The following is a 19,007-nucleotide window of genomic DNA, read 5'->3' on the forward strand; positions in this document are numbered from 1 at the left end:
GTTCTCTGTTTCTGGATGAGATCCAGCAGAGCTCCTCCTTCTCTTCCTCTCCTGGTATCGTACATTCCAGAAATCATTTTGTTGTTGGGACTTTTTACCGTTAAAAGTTCATGTGGAGGACAGTAAAGCAAGTTTTATCCAAACTCTCTTGGCATCATCTAGAGACTTCTCAGGTATCCCGGAACTAGAAAACTTCTTGGTAAGTATAACACGCGTTATATGAAACTCTTTTAATTATTTAAATGTTAGACCAGTAAACAGAAAGTCCATAAATAGGACAGTAACGCATTATCTAATCTTGTGGAACAAGGGATTTGAACGCTGACTATGAGACTAAAGTGCCAAATTTGATATCTGCACTGGTGATCCTCTGCCATGCCAGGGTTTGTTTTTTGCTTGTTTTGTTAATTTTTTCCTTCATAGTTTCATGTAATGGTGTATTATAGTATTTGCCTCCTACATTCAGCAGCAGAATCACAAATCTGTTTACAATGCAACCTAATTAAATAAACAATGACTCACTGTTCCCACATGCGTCGTGTCTGTACCTGTGTGAATGCAGCTGTCTATACCTGTAAGTACCCCATCTATACCTATATGCCCTCTGTCTGTACCCGAAAAAACCCTGCCTATACCTGCTTGCACTCTGTCTGTATCTGTATGTACCCTGCCTATACCTGCATGTACCTGTATGCACTCCGTCAGTATCCATATGTACCCTGTCTATACCTGCATCTACACCTGTATGCACTCTGTCTATACCTGTATGTACCCCATGTATACCTATATGCCCTCTGTCTGTACCAGAAGAAACCCTGTCTATACCTCTATACACTCTGTCTGTAACCAAATAAATCATGTCTATAACTGCATTTATCTTGTGTATACCTATATATACCCTGTCTATACCCGTAAGTACCCTGTCGATACATATTTGTCCTCTATCCGTACACGTAAAAACCTTGTCTGTGCCTGTGTGCACCCTGTCTGTACCTATATGCACCCTGTCTATACATGTAGGTACCCTGTCTGTACTTGTATGTACCCTGTCCATACCTGTGTGTATCCTGTGTATATCTTTATGTACCCTGTCTACGCCTGTGTGTATCCTGTGTATATCTTTATGTACCCTGTCTACGCCTGTCTGTACCCTGTCTGTACCTGTAGGCTCTCTATTTGTAACTGTATGCAGCCTGTCTATACCTGTATGCACCTTTTCTGTACCTTTCTTACCCCTTTGTGACCCTTCATGCATGTTGTCTATATCTGCAGCATTTTGTACCAATAAACAAAAAAATATATAGCATTTCCCACAAATTCTTCTGTATTGTAACATAAAAACATTTGCTCCTCTGTGCCTCCTCTGGTCTTGTATGTTTACTCTCACTTAAGAGGATAAGCATGTTGTTAGTTATGATGTTATTTTAGTTAAGGGTATGGTGATCCACTTGTAAATCCCGAGTAATTCCCCAAACCCACTTACCAAAACACTCACACTGATAACCTTACAGATAAGTGAAAATAAACCAATAGAACCAACAATGGACAAAATTTTGTGCATGAACAAAAATTAGTGATTTTGTTTTCAGACTAGTAAAGGACAAAACGTTCCCCTCACTTTCACAGGGCCTTTTATCATCAACCTGTACTCCCCCCACCCCTTTTTTCTCACTCTCCCTCCCCTCTTCCTCCTTCTCTCCTCTTCCTCCCTCCACATCTGCTTCTCATTTGGTAGCATTCTTGTCTTTCCCAAGAGGATTTTGACATGTGGTTTTGATGAACTAACACACTCACACACACTATCTGTTCCTTTTTTCTCTCTTTCACTACCTCATTTTGTTCTCTATTTCTCAACCCCTCACTTCCTGTCCAAACAGATACCCACACTACAGAAATACACATGAATACACATGCACAAATAAAACACACATGCTGCTTAGTAGCTTTATTTTACTGGTTTCCCACTGTTTGGTTGCATCTACTGTACTGTTTACATTGTGGTGTTGTAGAGGACCACCACACAAGAGGTTCCACTATCAAACCCATGCAACTATGTCTGACTGCTACGCAGCATTAACTAGTTCTACATCGTTACCTTACACATATCCTCTCCTATTATTACACCAGTTTGCCATATTTTATTCAGACTTGATGTTGTAGGAGCTTAAGAAAAAAACAGTAACAGTCAGTGTAGCCTGTCATCAAGTTCCCAGCTGCTTGACAGTATGCCAATGGCTGCAACTCAGTGAATATGTGGTTGTTTAATGTTAACTAAATAACAACTCAGGATAATTTCAGATGAATAAATTGAACCCTGTGAGCCACTTCAGGCATCCCAACTCAAGTCACCAATACACTCACATGTCATACTCCCCTCAGTGCAACATAAATCCAAGGCACCCTTGGATTGGTTGGTGGTGTATTTAAGACCTTAGTGCTGTGCCCACTCCCTTGCTGTCTGCTGTCACACCACTCACACCGCTGTCATTTAAGGCTATTGCTGCAGCTCCTGCTGCTCTTCATATAGCATTTCATGAGTCGCTCCTCCACCCAGCATCCACCTGTAGGATCTTAGTGTACCTTCCATTGGAGGGATGTTAGCATTGTCATTCCCTGCATTCCCTGTACTGAGCTCTACATTTCCTTCGGGGGAGTGATGAAGTCAGAGCCTACACACCAAACACCCATGCTGTATATATTCAAAATTCACATAATAATGTATTCCATGTGAGCTGTCTCACTGAACTGCAACTTTTGGTAAAGCTTTAGATTATAGCCAGCAAATTACAGTATAATTATTCAATAAATACAGGTTATCAATTAAATATTTACTGGGACTACTACCAATATGCAATTAAAGGGGAAGAGGACAAGAGATTAAGTGATAAAATTACTGTATTTTTAAAATTACTTATCAACTAATTGAAAGGTACAGCAATATTTTTATTTGAAAAAATGATGTAACAGTGTTCAAATTGCAGTGCAAATAGAAATGTATTATTTACTGTATTCTAAAATGATGACATTCAGATTACATCTCAACAACCCTTGCCAGGAATCACTTATCTCTGATTTAAAAAAACATACATGTCAAAGCACTTGAAGCACCTGTATTATAGCACTGAACACCTTTTTAGTTGTTTGGTTAAAAGGGATACATTCTCAGTTTTTGATGATATCTAGCTTTCGTTCCTACATTGATTGGATGCACTTATTATAAGTCACTTTGGACAAAACATCAGCCGAATGAACGTAATGTAATGTAAAATTTTATACTTACAACTGCTTGCTACTTTTAGAATTATATTTTAAATATGGAGTACTTATTTTAACTGTAGTAATAATAAGTACTGCAGCGATAATAAGAATTATGGCTGCAGGGGAACGAAACATAGGGCTTTATTTTAATTGCACAAGTGCAACGAAAAGTGTAAAGTGAAACATCTTGGGTGCACAGACTGTGGCCATCTCCACCTGTTAGTTTGGTTCATGTAGGTGCAGCAGCATAAAGTGCAATAGGACTGAGTGAATGTGAATATAAATAGGAGGGCATGGTAATTAATAAATACACTCCCAGCCAAACCCATAACTGGTCTCATAGGTCTGAAACAGCTGAGCCAATCACAGTGACACATGACGACAACATCTCAAATGGAATGACGCTTCTCCAGAAAATTAAAAATAAATAGCACAATACATGTTCCACAAAAAGATATATAATAATAATGAGAATAATAATAAAACTAATAATTAATTAATAGGGCTTATAATAAGACATGCAGAAAGCGACAGGAGGAGAGAGGAGAGAGACGAGAAATAACAAAACTATGGGAGAGGGAAGAAGTCAAGTTAGTAACATGCACTGATGGGATATGAATGCATACAAATGGAGAAGGAGAGGAGCACAGAAGAGCTTGGTGCATGATGGGAAGTCACCCGGCAGTCTAGGCCTATAGCAGCATAATTAGGGAATGGTTCAAGACAAACCTGAGCCAGTCCTAACTATAAGCTTTATCAAAAAGGAAGGTTTTAAGCCTACTCTTAAACATGGAGAGGGTGTCTGCCTCCCAGACCCAAACTGGACGATGGTTCCACAGTAGAGGAGGCTGATAACTGAAGGCTCTGCCTCCCATTCTACTTTTGGAGACTCTAGGAACCAAAAGTAAGCCTGCATTCTGGGACCGCAGTGTTTTAGTGGGGTAATAGGGTACTATGAGCTCTTTCAGATATGATGGTGCCTTACCATTAAGGGCTTTGTCGGTGAGGAGGAGGATTTTAAATTCTATTCTGGATTTTACAGGGAGACAATGCAGAGAAGTTAACACAGGACGAATATGATCTCTTTTCCTAATTCTTGTTAGTATTTGTGCTGCAGAATTCTGGATCAGCTGGGAAATATTTAGAGATTTGTTGGGACAGCCTGATCATAAGGAGTTGCAATAATCCACCCTCGAAGTAACAAAACCATGGACTACTATTTCGGCATCTTTTTGAGGCAGTTTGCTTGATTTTAACAATGTTAGGTAATTGGAAAAAGGTAGTCCTTGAAGCTTGTTTTTCTGGAGTTAAAGGACATATACCCATTAAAGAGAACCCCAAGATTCCTAACAGTGGTGCTGGAGGCCAGGGGAATGCCATCTAGATTAAGTATATCATTAGATAATGTGTTCCTGAGGTGTTCAGGGCCAAGTACGATAACTTCAGTTTAGTCTTAGTTTAACAGCAGAAAGTTGCTGCTCATCCAGGTCTTTATGTCCTTATGGCATGCTTGAAATTTAGCTAACTGATTTAGCTAACTGATTGGTTTCATCATGCTTCATTGACAAGTACAATTGGGTATCATCTGCATAACAATGGAAGTTTTTAAGGCTTTTTTTTACAGCTATTTTAAAGGACTGAGATACATAGCCTCTTAATAAAGACAGATTGATTTTATCTAATAAAGATGTGCTAACTTCCTTAAGCAGCCTAGTTGGGATGGAGTCTAAAAAAGACATTTTTGAAGTTAGTTTTGCGAAGGTCAATGGAAGAAAAACTGTCTAATATATCAGGTTTAAAAGCTGTTTCTAAGGTTCCTGTGTTTGAAGATAAATCTGGGCCTCTTGAGGGCAAGATGTTGTGAATTTTGTCCCTAATATTTAGAATTTTATCATTAAAGAAGCTCATGAAATTGAAAGTACTGAGAGCTATATGAATAAATGGATCAATAGAGCTATGACTCTCTGTCAGCTTGGCTACAGTGCTGAAAAGAAACCTAGGGTGGTTTTTATTTCCTCTATTAAAGATGTTCTGGCATTACAGACGGCCTTCCTATATGTTTTAAGACTATCATGCCAGGCTAAGCGGGATTCTTCAAGTTTTGTAGAGCGACATATCCTTTCAAGTTTTTGCGTTTTTTGCTTTAATATGTGGGTTTGGGAATTAAACCATGCAGCTAACCTCCTTTTTTTTATTATCTTCTTTTTAAGAAGGGCAGTAGAGTTGAGTGTCATCCTCATTGAACCTGCAGCCCTATATACAAGATAATCAGTTTGGGAGGGATTAAAGTTAGCACAGGAGTCCTCTGTTGTATTGTAACATAGCAGGGAATTAAGTGCTGAAGGAATCACCTCCTTAAATTTAGCTACAGCACTATCGATAGAAATCTAGTAAAGAATCTTTTGCCTAATGGTGTGTAGTTCAGTAATAGGAATTCAAAAGATTAAAGGGGATTCTGTAGAAAGACCATTAAATGTTCAATTTCGATGCCATAAGTCAGAACAAAGTTGAGGGTGTGGTTAAAAGAGGGAGTGGGTTTATTTACACTCTAAGCAAAGCCAGTTGAATCTAATCATGAGATAAATGCATTATCAATGTACACATGAATATTAAAATCACCTACTATAATTAATTTATCTGTGCTTAGGACTAAACTGGATAAAAATTCTATGAATTCAGATAAAAATTCAGAGTACGGGCCAGGAGCGTGGTACACTATAACAAATAGAATAGGCATACATTTTTCTAAAGGTTGGATGTGAGAGACTAAGAACAAGGCTTTCGAATGAGTTATAATTGACTTTAGGTTTAGGGTTGATTAATAGCCTTGAGTCAAAAATGGCTGCAACACCACCTCCTCTGCCAGTGCCTTGAGGAATGTGAGTAATAACATGACTTGGGTGAGTGGATTCATTTAAGCTAACATATTCATCATGGCACAGTGAGGTTTCAGTAAGACTTAATAAATCAATGATGATCTTATATTAGATTGTTTTACTTATACAGCTTTGGATGGCAGAGATCTACTGTTTAAGATTTCACATTCAATTCACCTATTTTGTTGTATTTTGCAGCAGTGGTCTTAATTATTATTAGGTATTTGTGTACAACTCTTCTTAATTTTTGCGTTACTTATTTAGGTGGTTAGGGGCAGACAGTCTTTATGGGATTTTGTGTGGGTGCCTGCTGTAATGGAAGAGCAGAGAAGCGTGTAAGACTGCAACTCTGCTTCCTGATCTCAACTCTGGGTTGTAATGGTTTTGTTCTACCAATAAACCCAGTCAGATATCTAGAACTGGTTGGTGGTGAACTATGTGCTTCTGCTTAGGGCTACGCTTCTTGTTATGGAAAGTCACCCAGCCGCCCTGGTTTCAAGGTATTTCATGAAGCCTTGATGGCTTTTGGAGCCCTTGGAGAATTTTTCAGTTCATTCACTACAGAGTTGTAGCAATATGAAAGACTGACTGTCCTGACAAGTTGTGGTAAGTGTAATGTGTCATTTCTCCTACTCCTATAGAGTAGCAGCTACGCTGGGTTGGCTTGCACCAGCTACTGGGGGCTGGCTAACTGCAGCAGCTAATGATTCGGTTTCCATGGTGTGGAGCTATGCTTCCAATTTACTGAGCCTTGCCTCAGTCACTGCAAATAAACTACATTTATTACATGTACTGTTATCGCTAAAGGAGGCAGACTTGTAACTAAACATAAGACACACGAGCAAGAGAGAGCAGGAGAGTGAGAGGGAGAGAGAGAAGCAATCGCTAACTGCAAAGCTAAAGTAACTAGCAGATCTGAATAGTGTGTAAACAATTGTGAATTAGAGAGAAAATCACTAAAAGAAGTTGAGAACAAAGAGTGCTTGAGCAGAAGTAATGTACGTTTAAATGTACAGCGGATAATTAGCTGCTGTAATGAAGAAAGTAGCAAAATTAACTGGGCTCTACCCAGTTAAGCAGGGCTGGAGAGCAGCAAAACTCGTCATCAGTCACACAAATGGCTGGCAACTGGAAATGACACATTACACTTACCTCAGCATGTCAGGACAGTCAGTCTTTCCTATTGCTACAACTCTGTAGTGAATGAGCTGAAAAATTCTCCAAGGGCTCCAAAAGACATCAAGGCTTTATGAAATACCTTGAACAGGCAAGAATGTCTGTAACGTGGCCCAGCCCTGGAACAGACGTAAACAGAATGCTCTTACACCTTTTACCAGGAGCACAAGCCAGCTCAGAGAAAGGAACCACTCATCACCATTCCACTGCCGTCTGATCCATGATACTAAATTAGGGCTGACCTGTTTGAGCTCTCTAATAAGCATTAGCTCATCTTAGTAGACTATTACTCCAGAAACATTGAGCTAGTCCCTCTGCAGTCCTCCGTTAGTCAGCATGTCATTGTCAAGTTTAAGGGCATGTGTGTTTGATGAAGCATCCCAAGAGAACTCATATCTGACAATGAGACTCAGTTCAGTTCTGCTTAGTTTGCACGGGTCTATTCTGAGTGGGGAATTCAACACACAACCAGCAGCCCCCACTTCCATCAATCTAACAGGGCTGTGGAGAGGGCTACTGGAACAGCTAAATTGATCTTGCAGCAGCCGAACCCCTGCCTGGCTCTGTTGAGTTACAGAGACACCACAATTGCAATCACAGGCGAGTTGCCTGCCCAGCTGATGACAATTTGCCAAATCTGCACCACAGGTCCCGTCCACGGAGAGAGATTGAAGTTGAGCATTATAGCCCACAAGGATGAAGCAGCTTGTGACAAGAAGGCAAAGGCTGCCTACAAGCTCTTCTATGACAAAAGGCATTCTGCTTGTTTTCTCCCATCCTTGCATCCAGGTGACAGCCTACTTCTCGACTTAGATGGGGAGAAGGGCTGGCATGCACCAAGTACTGTTATGAAACCCTCAAAAGAGCCACAGTTATACTTGCTACAGATACCTGATGGAAATAACCTCGAAAAAACGCAGTTACCTGCTGTTTGAAAAAAAAAAAACTGGGTGTTCACAACCACAGCATGTGGAGAAACCCTTCCCGCCTTTTGGTCCTCCCCCGTGCTACAGAGACTAATAAAATCTTATTAGTTTTTTTTTTTGTTTTTTTAAATTTGAATTATTATTCTGCTGTTGTGTACTCATGTTGACAACATTTTAGAGTCTAAGACCTAATTTTCCCCACAGTACCAATAACAAAACAGGCAAAGCAAATTTCAAGATCAGGAAATTACCAACTATTATTCCCAGTTAAGCCTGTGAAAAAAGATATTAATAAATTCAACAAGTACATGTCAAATTTCTCTGAGTACCAACTTTTTTGAATATCATGCTTGAGGAATTTCACCTGACAGCTACTTTTTAGTGAAAGTGAAGTACCAGAGGTATCAGAAGAAATCACTGTTATAGTGTTTTGAGTATGTGGGCTGCAAAATAAAGCGGTACCTTGTTCACTCCCTGAAAATAACCAGTGTTAATATTGAGAGACAGTGAGAAGATTTCTGTTGCTACTATAGATTTCCTCCTTTGATGTGCATGTACAGTAACAGTCAAATATCTTATTTTATGTTAGTTTGGACATGGCCTGAGTTTCCAATTTCCCCTCCACTCCAGTTTTTTTCCTTGTATTTCTGGTGTTTCTCCTTTCCCGGTGTTTTCTGTCTTCCCCTGTCTGTGTGTGTGAGTGTGTGTATATGTATGAGTGTCTGCACCTGGGACATGGCGCACTGGGCTCCTCTGTTGATTGTGACACCAGTATATGAGCATTGTAGTCCTCTCCATCCTCTTCTGCTATCTTGCTACAATACTACAGGAGTTTGCACACACAGTCTCCTTCTGTTAATGATGGGATCAAGTGAGTTTTGCAGTCACAGGGCTGAGGATTGAAGGAGTCTGTAAAAATCCATTAGAGTTCAATTGACTGGTGATAGTGGAGTGAAATTTGACAAAAATGTATTGTTAATAAATGACTATTTACTGTAATCTAGAGTGGTATGAGTTTGGTTTGGTTTGTGGAAAACCCCTCTTCACTAAGATCTACTGTTGTATCTGACTTCAGATTCCCTTTTTGCAGCAAAATGCCTTCTGAGGAGGTGGTGCCAACAGTCGAACCCAGGTTACATCGCCTCTCCGCCTGGTTCGACCCTGAAACTGCTGGGGCGAGTCAACGTTATTGGAATTTAAACTCTAACTTCCAATAAATTATTATTTAAAAGGGTGTAATGCCAGATCTCTGTGTCTGTGTAGGTGGTGACCATCCTCTTGGGGCTGTTCCAGGTGGTGCTTTCTGTACCGCTTGCTTATGCTGATCAAACTCTGCCAAAACTCTTCATACTGCCACTTGTCTTAGGAATCCTTGTATGTACCTCATGATTCTTATTCTGATTGTTAGTTTGACTGTGAGTAGTTTCAAGAGCTTCAACTCTAATTCTCCTGCAAATGTATATATCTGATGAAGCATTTAGTACAGAATGGAATATAAATTTCGTCACTGACAATAAAGAGAATTTGAGCGTTTCTAAAAAGAGTCTTTGGTGACATGGAAGAAACAGGATCAAATATACCAAAAGGTGACAAGCTCCTGCAGGTTGTCTGCACTTGCATGTAAATTTACTGTATACAACATTTCACTCATAGGACCATCATCAGGCAAAAATAAAATAACCAAAGATCAAATTATATCTGAAATATGAGTAATATATGGCCGCGATAGATCAGTAAGAGCACTTAAATATAAGTGTGACAGCTGTACAGTCTCCATCTGGCTGCTCTTTAACTCTCAATCTTAAAATTGAACCAAGTGTACTGAATCCTCATTGTCACTGATGAATCAAAAGGTTTTTGCTTTAGACATCTCCTCACTGGTGACTGAAAGCAACAACTGTCAGCTCAGCCCCTTACGTACAGAAATTTACCTCCCGGTAACAAGTTGATTGAAAGATAGTGCAGCCCAACACAAGATATGAAAATATGTATAATAATACTACTACTAAGAAAAAAATAATAAGAAAAACAGATGTCTGGCTGCTTCTATATAATTTTAAAATGATAAAACTGCCATTTTTGTCCATCAATATACATCCAATGACCCATAATGGAAAAGTGGAAATGTGTTTTTAGAAATATTTACAAATTTACTAAAAATCCAAACCTGAAATCTCTCATTTACAAAAGTATTCAGACCCTTAATTCAGTAATTTGTAGATGCTCCTTTGGCAGAAATTACAGCTTCTAGTGTTCTTATATGCTGTGTACCTGGATTTGGGCAGTATATCCCATTCTTCCTTCATCAGGTCTCTGTACAGAGGTTGTTTGTGGTTTAAGTCTGGACTTTGGCTTTGCCACTCAAGGACAGTCAGAGATTTGTCTCAAAATCACACCAGTGTTTTCTTGACCGTATGCTTCAGGTCATTGTCGTTCTGAAGGCTGAACCATTGCCCCATTCTCAAGTTGCCTGCACTCTGGAACAGGTTTTTTTTTTTCAGGGACCTCTCTGTACTTGGGTGCATTCATCCTGCCCTCAATTCTGACCACTCTCCCTTTTCCTGCCACTGAGAAGCACCCCCATAGCATGATGATGATACCACTATGCTTCACTTGTAGGGCTGATATTAGCCAGGTGATGAGCAGGGCCTGATGTTCAACAAACATAGTGTGTAGATTTCTGCCAAAAAGGTGAAATTTTTATTTCATCAGACCACAGAATATTTTCCTATATGCTCTCAGAGTACTTTTAAATGCTTTGGCTGGCAAACTCCAAACGAGCTGTCATTTACTCAGTGACTTCCGTCTAGCCACCCTACCACAAGGCCTGATTGATGGAGTGTTGCTGAGATGGTTGCCCTTCTGGCAGGTTCTACCATCTCTGCAGTGGACTTCTGAAGCGCTGTTAGAGTGACCGTTGGGTTCTATGTCACCTTCCTGACCAAGGCCCATCTTTCACTGTTACTCAGTTTGGTCAGATGGTCAAACTGAGTAACCAGGAAAGTTTGAAACCACCAGGACTCTTCCTGGGTCAACTATAGTAAAGTTCCTGGTGGTTCCAACTTCTTCCATTTCACAGTTATTGAAGTCACTGTGCTCCTGGGAACACTGGGTTTTATACCCTTTTCCTGATCAATGCCCCACCATGATTTTATCATTGAGGTCTACAGAGAGTTACTTTAACTTCATGGCTTGGTTTTTCAATTTTTACTCATCCGGTCTGTCTCTTTACCGACTCTCGGTGTGCCTGTCACTTGGAATGCGCATGAGAGCGTGCTGCGTGCATTTTCCAGGACTGCACTCACAGACATAGTACAGAGTTACACCGCTACACTGGATCTTTTGGTTCCACCACCTGCCAAATCCCACTTTAAACCATGTAAATTGATGGGTAAAAATGGTAATTTTATCCATTTAAATGAAATCTACAACACAATAGAGTGCAAAAAGTGAAGGGGCTGAATATTTTCTGAAGCAAATGTATGTATGGGCATGTTACTCTAAGACTGACTTGCAAAAATGTGAATCTGTCCTTTAAAGACATAACCATAGCCAGCTGGAAGAAACACAAGTATTGAAATCTGTAAAGTGATTCAAATTTCCAACTACGTTAAAGCACAAAATCATTCCGTGAATGGAAAGGACATTACATTTTAGTCTAAAAAAAAATGTATTCAAGTAAACACAAGTGTCTAGTTGTCAAGTTCTCTGGTTCATGTAATTTACTCTGATCAAAGTAGCATCAGCTTCCGAGTTAACAGTCAACTACTGTGTTCTCGTATGCTGTACTATATTTGTGGGATCCGAAAACTGGGAGCCCACAATGGACCCCACAAGTTTAAATGCCTGTTTGAGAGTTAAGACATGGTTTTAGGGTTGGGGTGAAAATTTAGGTTAGGGTTGCAGTAAGGTTTGGGATTAGGCATTTATTTGTTATGGTTAAGGTTAGAGTAAGGGGCTAGGGTATGTCAATGACCGTAAAACAAGTGTGTGTGTGTGTGTGTGTGTGTGTGTGTGTGTGTGTGTGTGTGTGTGCGTGTGTGCGTGTGTGTGCGTGTGTGCGTGCGTGCGTGCGCCCTGCAGATTTTGGTAGGAGGATCATTCACCATGGCTAATGAGAGGAACCCCAGCAGACAACTGGTAAGTTCACATAAGAAGGTGATCTAATGATTCATGGGAGATTTTGATTTAACCAATATCTCAGACATCACCACCTTCTGTTTTTCCATTCTAACAAAAAACATTTTGCTTTCACTCTTGAAATGTATGAAGGTTCTTGAAGTAAACTGAGGAGAGGCAGTGTAATGTTACTTTACTTGAAATATTAATAATAATGATAATAATAATAATATATATTACTTTGCATGAGTGTAATTTCAAATCAAAATGAAGAACATCAGCCCTTAAGAGTTTATTACAATGTAATCAGTGTACAGTATGGCTGTCTGAAAATGTGATGGATCTGCACTGCCCCCCTCCACAGCTTCAAGGTTGTGCCTGCAGTAATGTGGTTGGCTTGCTGGGGGCGCTGCTTGCCTTCTGCCTCTATTGCTACAGCCTCCACACTGTTAGAAGTGAAGAGCTGTGCATGCCCATTCCTTCTGACCATTACTACAGACAATCATATTATGAGTGTCCTGGGGAACTCCTGACGGTCAGTGTGATCAAACTTTTCTTTTTTTTCATTTTTCTTTTTTTTCTTTTCTTATGGCAAAGAAAAAGAAAAGGAACAGAAAAATCAAAGCAGATAATAGGATTAAGAGATAAGCTGAATGATAGGAGTTATAGGAAGGATAGAGAGATGGTTGAGGTGGAAGTATGGTAATGGTGATGATAATAAGGAGAAATAAACTGTTGCATAGATAAAATAGAAGGATGGAAAGAGAAGCGTCCTCATCCGATTCATGATGTAAGAAATAAGGAAAAGCATGTAGCCCTGTCATATGAGTAGATTTTATTGTATTTTATTGTTTCCTGTGATGTATTTTAGGTCCATACAAGGATGGGCATACAAACTAGCCTAGGCTATAAATGCTATAGTATGTGGCATTGTTTCTTCCTATATACTGTATTTGTCCCTGCACATATAAACATTAAATAAATACAATTTTTACACTGCAATGTAGATCATGTCAGTTTAGTCACATCAGTGTGCTTAAGTATATGATGTGTTTCTTATTTCCTCCAGGCCTACTGCTGGAGTGTGACAGTGCTGCTGCTACTTTACAACACTGGGGCTGTGGTCCTGCACTGCCTCCTGTCTGTCTATGCCCTCAAAGCACTCAAAACAGACTAACGCACATGCGTGCGCACAAACACACACATCATATATGTTGAATTCCTCTTTGTCAGCAGTAGAATTGAAAATCACTTATTTTTCACTTACACATTTTTGAAAGTGTCAGACTTGCAGATTTCTGTTTCAGTGGATCAGTTGACTGCAGTGAGTTTTTCATAACACAGATCATATGAGTTCTATTGAAAACTAAATCTGTCCTGACATTATAAAGTGTAACAACTGTGATGAAATATTTTCATCAGAAATAAAAAGACAATAGATGGGAAATTATATTTCTGATTGGCCAGAAGGTGTCCAATAAAATCATTAAACAACACAAATCAAACAAAAGTCTGGTGATCAGTTTATCCACCAACAACCAAACAAACTGAAAAATAAATTTGCCTGATTAGTGGCCATGGTATAAGTGAAATAACACACACTAGTTGAAAATAATGTTATTTATTAATATCGTCACTATTATTAGACATATATCGGCCAATATCAGCTTATTGTAGATATATCAGAATTGATGTATGTGCTGGCTGATAAGTAAGAAAACAGAAATGCCAAACTAGGTCTAAGGTCTTTTGGAAACAGAGCCATCCATCACAGAGTTTATCTGATTTTTACACTGTAAAAGGCCCCATATATGTGTCTGGTTCTCTATCAAACAATACCTGTAAATATGGAGCAGGAGCCAGGAGATGATTAGCTTAGCTTAGCATGAAGACTGAAAGTAGATGAAAAGTCCAAGTGAAAGAGGAATGCGCTAAAGCGGATTTCTGTTTTAATGGATTTGGTGACTGCTCTGAATTTTCATAATAGAGATCATATGAGTTCTTTTAAAAACTAAATGTGTCCTGACATCATAAAGTGTAACAACAGAAGCAGGCAGAAAATAAGTTCTTGTAAGCATAGTCAGCATGTAGATGTGAAAAAGTCTATATGAACTGAATAGTAGTAAAAATAAGTGATGACATATTTTATTTAGAAATAAAAAAGACAATAAATGGAAAATTTACCCAAGAGGGGTCCCAAGATAAATCTAAAGATGATTAAAGGGATCTAAAAGGTAGAAGTATCTCTGATAAATTATGCTGATTTTTTTCTGACTTTTCTGTGAAATTTGGATTTACTGTATCCCTTATCTGATCATCTCTCCAGCTCTTTAGAACTCAGGATAGACACACTATCAGCAGTTTGGAAGTAAGCCCCATCTGGTAACTAAACCAAAAAAAAACAGTAACTTTTGAGGATTAGCATCTTTTTTTAATGTGTTAATTCATTAACAAAAAATAGTTTTTACAGATTTAAAGCGACCATGATCATTTTCTGGCAATTGGAGGCAGAAAAACTGACAGGCTGACACACTACATCTTGACATATTATTGCCTTATAAAGTTGCTATTGTTAATGTGTTAGTACAAATACCTATTCACATTTCTTATTCAAAGCAACATGATCATTCATTTGGATTGGTGTTTATGTCCACCTGATGAATCTGAAATCCAATTTTCCCTTTCTTTTAGTTCTGTTTTTGGTCTCTACCAACTCTTGAAGGAAATATTTGGCCCTTTAGCTGCTAAATGCACCACTATGTTCACCAGCTAGTCTCTGTGTCTTTTTGTAATATGATAATACACAGATTGTGTACAGTTGCTTTATGGCTCAGAGCAGCTGACTTTTTTCACTTTTTCACTCAAAAAGTATATTTTAAAAAAAGATATTTGGTATATTTACCAAGAGTTAAAAATTGAGTATATATTATTGGCACTTGGAAAATGTATTTTTATTTCACTGTGTCTTTAAACTCAATCTCCTGATCTGGAATTGGAATGCTTAGGACCAAATTCAGAGATTTAATAAGTATCTATCTATAATTGCATGTACAACACAAAAGTTAAAAGTACTAAAGTTAATCACTGTAAATATTCCAACAGAACAATCAGCAAACTTGCTCTTTGTGAATCTGTGTCTATTGTTTTACCCATAGCAGATTAAAACACACACACACACACACACACACACACACACACACACACACACACACACACACACACACACACACACACACACACACACACACACACACACACAAATACTGTACATATGCTTCCTTGTTTTATATTCACTTAATGTTTTGTAATGTTCAACATGTTATTATACATTTATAGCTAATAAAATATCATTAAGAAAATAAAGATAGGGAAGGCAGTAACATGCATCTCTGTATTTTTCAACAAAATTATCATTTTTGAAGCAGGAGCTTGTTGCTGTATTACTTGGTCTTAATAGTTTGTACCTCTGTATGTAAGTTGAGGGAGGGCAAAATAATAAACACTTTACACTAAACCTTACAATATAAACCTCACAAAGAGTAGTGTAGTATATACAGATGTTACTGTTATTGTGTTGGTGTTGGTGATAAAAAATACATCTGATTCAAACGGTGTTAACTTATGTATAAACTGTCTCTAAGACTGATTGTGTTTTTCCATCCTGTGACCTGGGCTCATTTTGACAGTTGTGTTATGAGTATTTCCATTACATGGCCTGGGCAGCCAACCGAAGAGTGGCTTCTACCCTGTCAAGGACAAACAGCTAATATCGTTAGCAGGGCTTGAATCAAACAGCAGATTTTAAGAATTGCTGTTTCACTACCTGCTCCTCAACTACAGTAATGTTCACCTGATATTTACCATTTATCCTTCATTTACATTTTACATCAGTTGTTCAGGTGCATCGTTGGCACATGTCTGTGACTACAGTGATCAGAGCTTCAAACATATTGACCTAATTCTTAATGATTTCTTGGTCTCTTTACATTATCATTTCATTTTTTACAAAACTATCACACTGAAAAACAGGCTATCACACAAATGTGCACACTGTCATTGATAAGCTGTACTGTGAATCAAATACTGATAATGTCTGTCAAAAAAGGTCCAGCTACTATATGTTCTTACTAGGGCACATGAATACTACTCCTTCCACTGAGCAACTGAGAGGCTGAATCTCTAAAGGTAATACAGAGATTTTATCTTTACAGTGTCTTACCTAGAACTGTACTCATTTGGCTCTTTATTAGGTGTGTGTCTAATTCTTCCACTTTAGTTTTTGTAGTTTGTATATTCCCAATATTTTGAACTATTTTTTTATTGTCGGCTGTTTATTCCTATGTTTTTGTGTTTAATGCCTGGCTGTAAAAGGGATTTCCTTCAAGATAATAATCTATTATAGTTTGGCAGACTGAAAGTCAATACCAACATTAATTTTTTCATCAGTAGCTGATAAATTTGTGTTTTCTGTCTTTCTACCAGAATTTTAATTCGTTACGGCCTAAAAACCTCTAAAGCTAAATTTAGAGAGGATGCAACAAGTTTATAAGCCTACAAAAACCATTAATAGTGCATTTGCTGCCACCAGTGCCAAATACAACTTAACCTACTATTATTAATAAAAGCAATTATCATTATTGATACTGGGTGGATTCTTGTCAAAGTGCTAGGTGTCCGCTTAGAATCATTTCAGCTTCTAATGAAAAAACTTAGCTAACAGATATACAGATAATCTCCACAGTCAGATGTTTTTTTCAGTACCACTTGATAAGCCACCATTTATAAAGGCTTAATAAGATGTAATTAACCTATCTGTTAAAGGTTTACACATTATTTACTAATCCTTCATTCATCAGTTCTAGGCCAATAATAAGAACAACTTTTGGCTTGCCATGTTGTGGCAACTCCTCCTCCAGCAGAGACTTCGTCTTTTTATCTTTTTAATTCATTAGGGAGACCTCTCGAGTGGACCATTTGACCACTAATCTACTGGAAAAAAGCTGCAGGACATCTGGACCAAACTGTATCTAGGAACTGATTATTAACATTTACATCTGCAGACTTATTATGGTAGAACCATTTATTGACTAATACACAGACTTTGACTGGCTGTGGATCGGTGTGCAAAACTTAAACTGGTGCAAATGTATAGAGAACAATACAATGTGAAATGTTAATGTAAGAGCATTTTGTATGACATTTTGAAGTGAAAATTTTCCACTCTGTTGCCTGAATAAAGACTCTCTTCCATCAGTGTGTCCTGTTTAAATATAGTGTTTTGGTAATAACATGGCTGCGAGTTTCTATTCAGTAAGAATGCAGTTACAAATTTTGGTAAAACATTAAGAGGACTGAGGGTTTCACACGTTCTAAAAAGCCATCAGGTCTGTAGTTGGAAATATTAGTATGACATTAATAAAGGGTCAAAAGTAAGTCATTCAAATGCAATTTTAAATCTTAATAAATCATTAATAAAGTGTTCTACAATAATCCATCAGGTCTGCAATTGATAATATTAACAACTGATCCATGCAGCATTAGTAAATCATGTATTAACCATTAATGCAGCCATTGATTACAGCTTATGCGCCTTTATAACTGGAGCCTTATCAGAGAATGCTATCGTTGTTTCTTCTATCAGAGCATATTCTGTCCTCTCATTTCTCCGGTTCTGACAGAGCCTGGTCCTGGTGGTGACAGCTCCTGCAGCTCCTGCGGCTCAGCATGGTGACAGATGCTCTTCCACTGACAGCAGTGATGAAGGGACACTGGCAGCAGCAACTAGAACATTAACTTCACATAATGAAGGGGGGTTCCCTTATATCAGCTGAACACAGGGCTCCACCATTACCCTGACATAGAGGGGAAGCACAGGGAAAACGGCCACAGTTGAAATAACTACTCCTAAATATATTGAGAAAGAGTAAGTGTTTAAAAGGTATAAATCAGGAGTCCATTTCAGTACACCAGTGCTGTTTTATAATATTTTAGTTTTGTCAGAGCACCCCCGCAAACCACGGAACGTGGATGGTTCCTAAAATGGCGGCGGTATCTGTCAGTGTGGAGTGAAACTTTCTACATTTTAGCGATTATTTCGGTCTTTTCGAATACGTTCTGTCGATTGCGGTCGTGTGTTTAATAAAGTAAGATTTATCGGGATAAAAAGGCCTGTGGCAGTGGTCGTTAGGGCCGAGCGCCGTCATTCTGGGCTCCGTTTTTGATCGTCAGACCGCTGGGCTTCCCTCGAAGTTGACGGTAGCTGACTGCCTGACATTGCGATCATACCAACTGTTGTTGTCATCAGATCGCTAAACGCGGAACCGTCAGCTGAGACCGGACGTCGCCGAGTAGCTGGTTAGCTTATCGAGTCGGCAGACTGAGTGAGGGCAGGTTGGAAATCCCAAGGCCGTGTCAGCTGTCAGTGGAAACAGAGGTGGTGTTGGATGTCACCAGGGCGTAGTGTCAAGCGGTCTTTGGTTTGCTAGCATCGTGTAAGTGCCAGCTTATTTTCAGCCTTTTCTTTCCTCAGGGAATAGCTCGCCATGCTCCGTGGCCTGCAGTCATTCATCTCCACTCTGCGACTACAGAATGACTTCAATATGCTAGCTAGCTGTTAGCCAACTGTCTGAATGTCTTACTACCACTTGTGATG

General features: G+C 38.8%; 2 protein-coding genes across 5 annotated transcripts in view; both read left to right on the forward strand.

Annotated features, from left to right (window-relative positions):
• The first annotated feature begins 8 nt into the window (after positions 1-8).
• Positions 9-15,892, forward strand: si:dkey-9i23.16 (uncharacterized protein LOC571915 homolog). Of its 3 annotated transcripts, none has more exons than XM_040147290.1 (7): positions 9-199; positions 563-574; positions 9,312-9,411; positions 9,500-9,610; positions 12,320-12,376; positions 12,720-12,890; positions 13,425-15,892. In XM_040147290.1, exons 3-7 carry the CDS (start codon positions 9,331-9,333, stop codon positions 13,530-13,532), a joined length of 528 nt encoding a protein of 175 aa, XP_040003224.1. In that variant the 5' UTR covers positions 9-199; positions 563-574; positions 9,312-9,330; the 3' UTR covers positions 13,533-15,892. The 3 variants fall into 3 exon arrangements, with proteins under 3 accessions (XP_040003224.1, XP_040003222.1, XP_040003223.1); XM_040147288.1 differs by having other exon boundaries at positions 10-199; positions 9,327-9,411; XM_040147289.1 differs by lacking the exon at positions 563-574 and having other exon boundaries at positions 11-199; positions 9,327-9,411.
• Positions 15,893-18,172: 2,280 nt separating this feature from the next.
• The window catches only part of vps37c (VPS37C subunit of ESCRT-I), a 14,948-nt gene continuing 14,113 nt past the window's right edge, over positions 18,173-19,007 (forward strand). Inside the window, exon 1 of one of the 2 annotated variants that reach the window (XM_040147285.1) lies at positions 18,173-18,278. The gene's annotated coding sequence lies outside the window, so the exon portion shown is untranslated. Of the gene's footprint in view, positions 18,279-18,381; positions 18,847-19,007 lie in introns of those variants that run through there. The other variant, XM_040147284.1, reaches the window with a different exon arrangement.

This window comes from Xiphias gladius, chromosome 15, assembly GCF_016859285.1.
Source record: "Xiphias gladius isolate SHS-SW01 ecotype Sanya breed wild chromosome 15, ASM1685928v1, whole genome shotgun sequence".
Lineage (NCBI taxonomy): Eukaryota > Metazoa > Chordata > Actinopteri > Istiophoriformes > Xiphiidae > Xiphias > Xiphias gladius.

Excerpts from the sequence above, each read along its gene's own strand:
- si:dkey-9i23.16 (XM_040147290.1), top strand. The coding sequence starts at position 9,331 with ATGCCTTCTGAGGAGGTGGTGCCAACAGTCGAACCCAGGTTACATCGC. Across the intron at positions 9,611-12,319 it reads CACTTGTCTTAGGAATCCTT|ATTTTGGTAGGAGGATCATT; the intron begins GTATGTACCTCA and ends TGCGCCCTGCAG. Across the intron at positions 12,377-12,719 it reads GGAACCCCAGCAGACAACTG|CTTCAAGGTTGTGCCTGCAG; the intron begins GTAAGTTCACAT and ends CCCCCTCCACAG.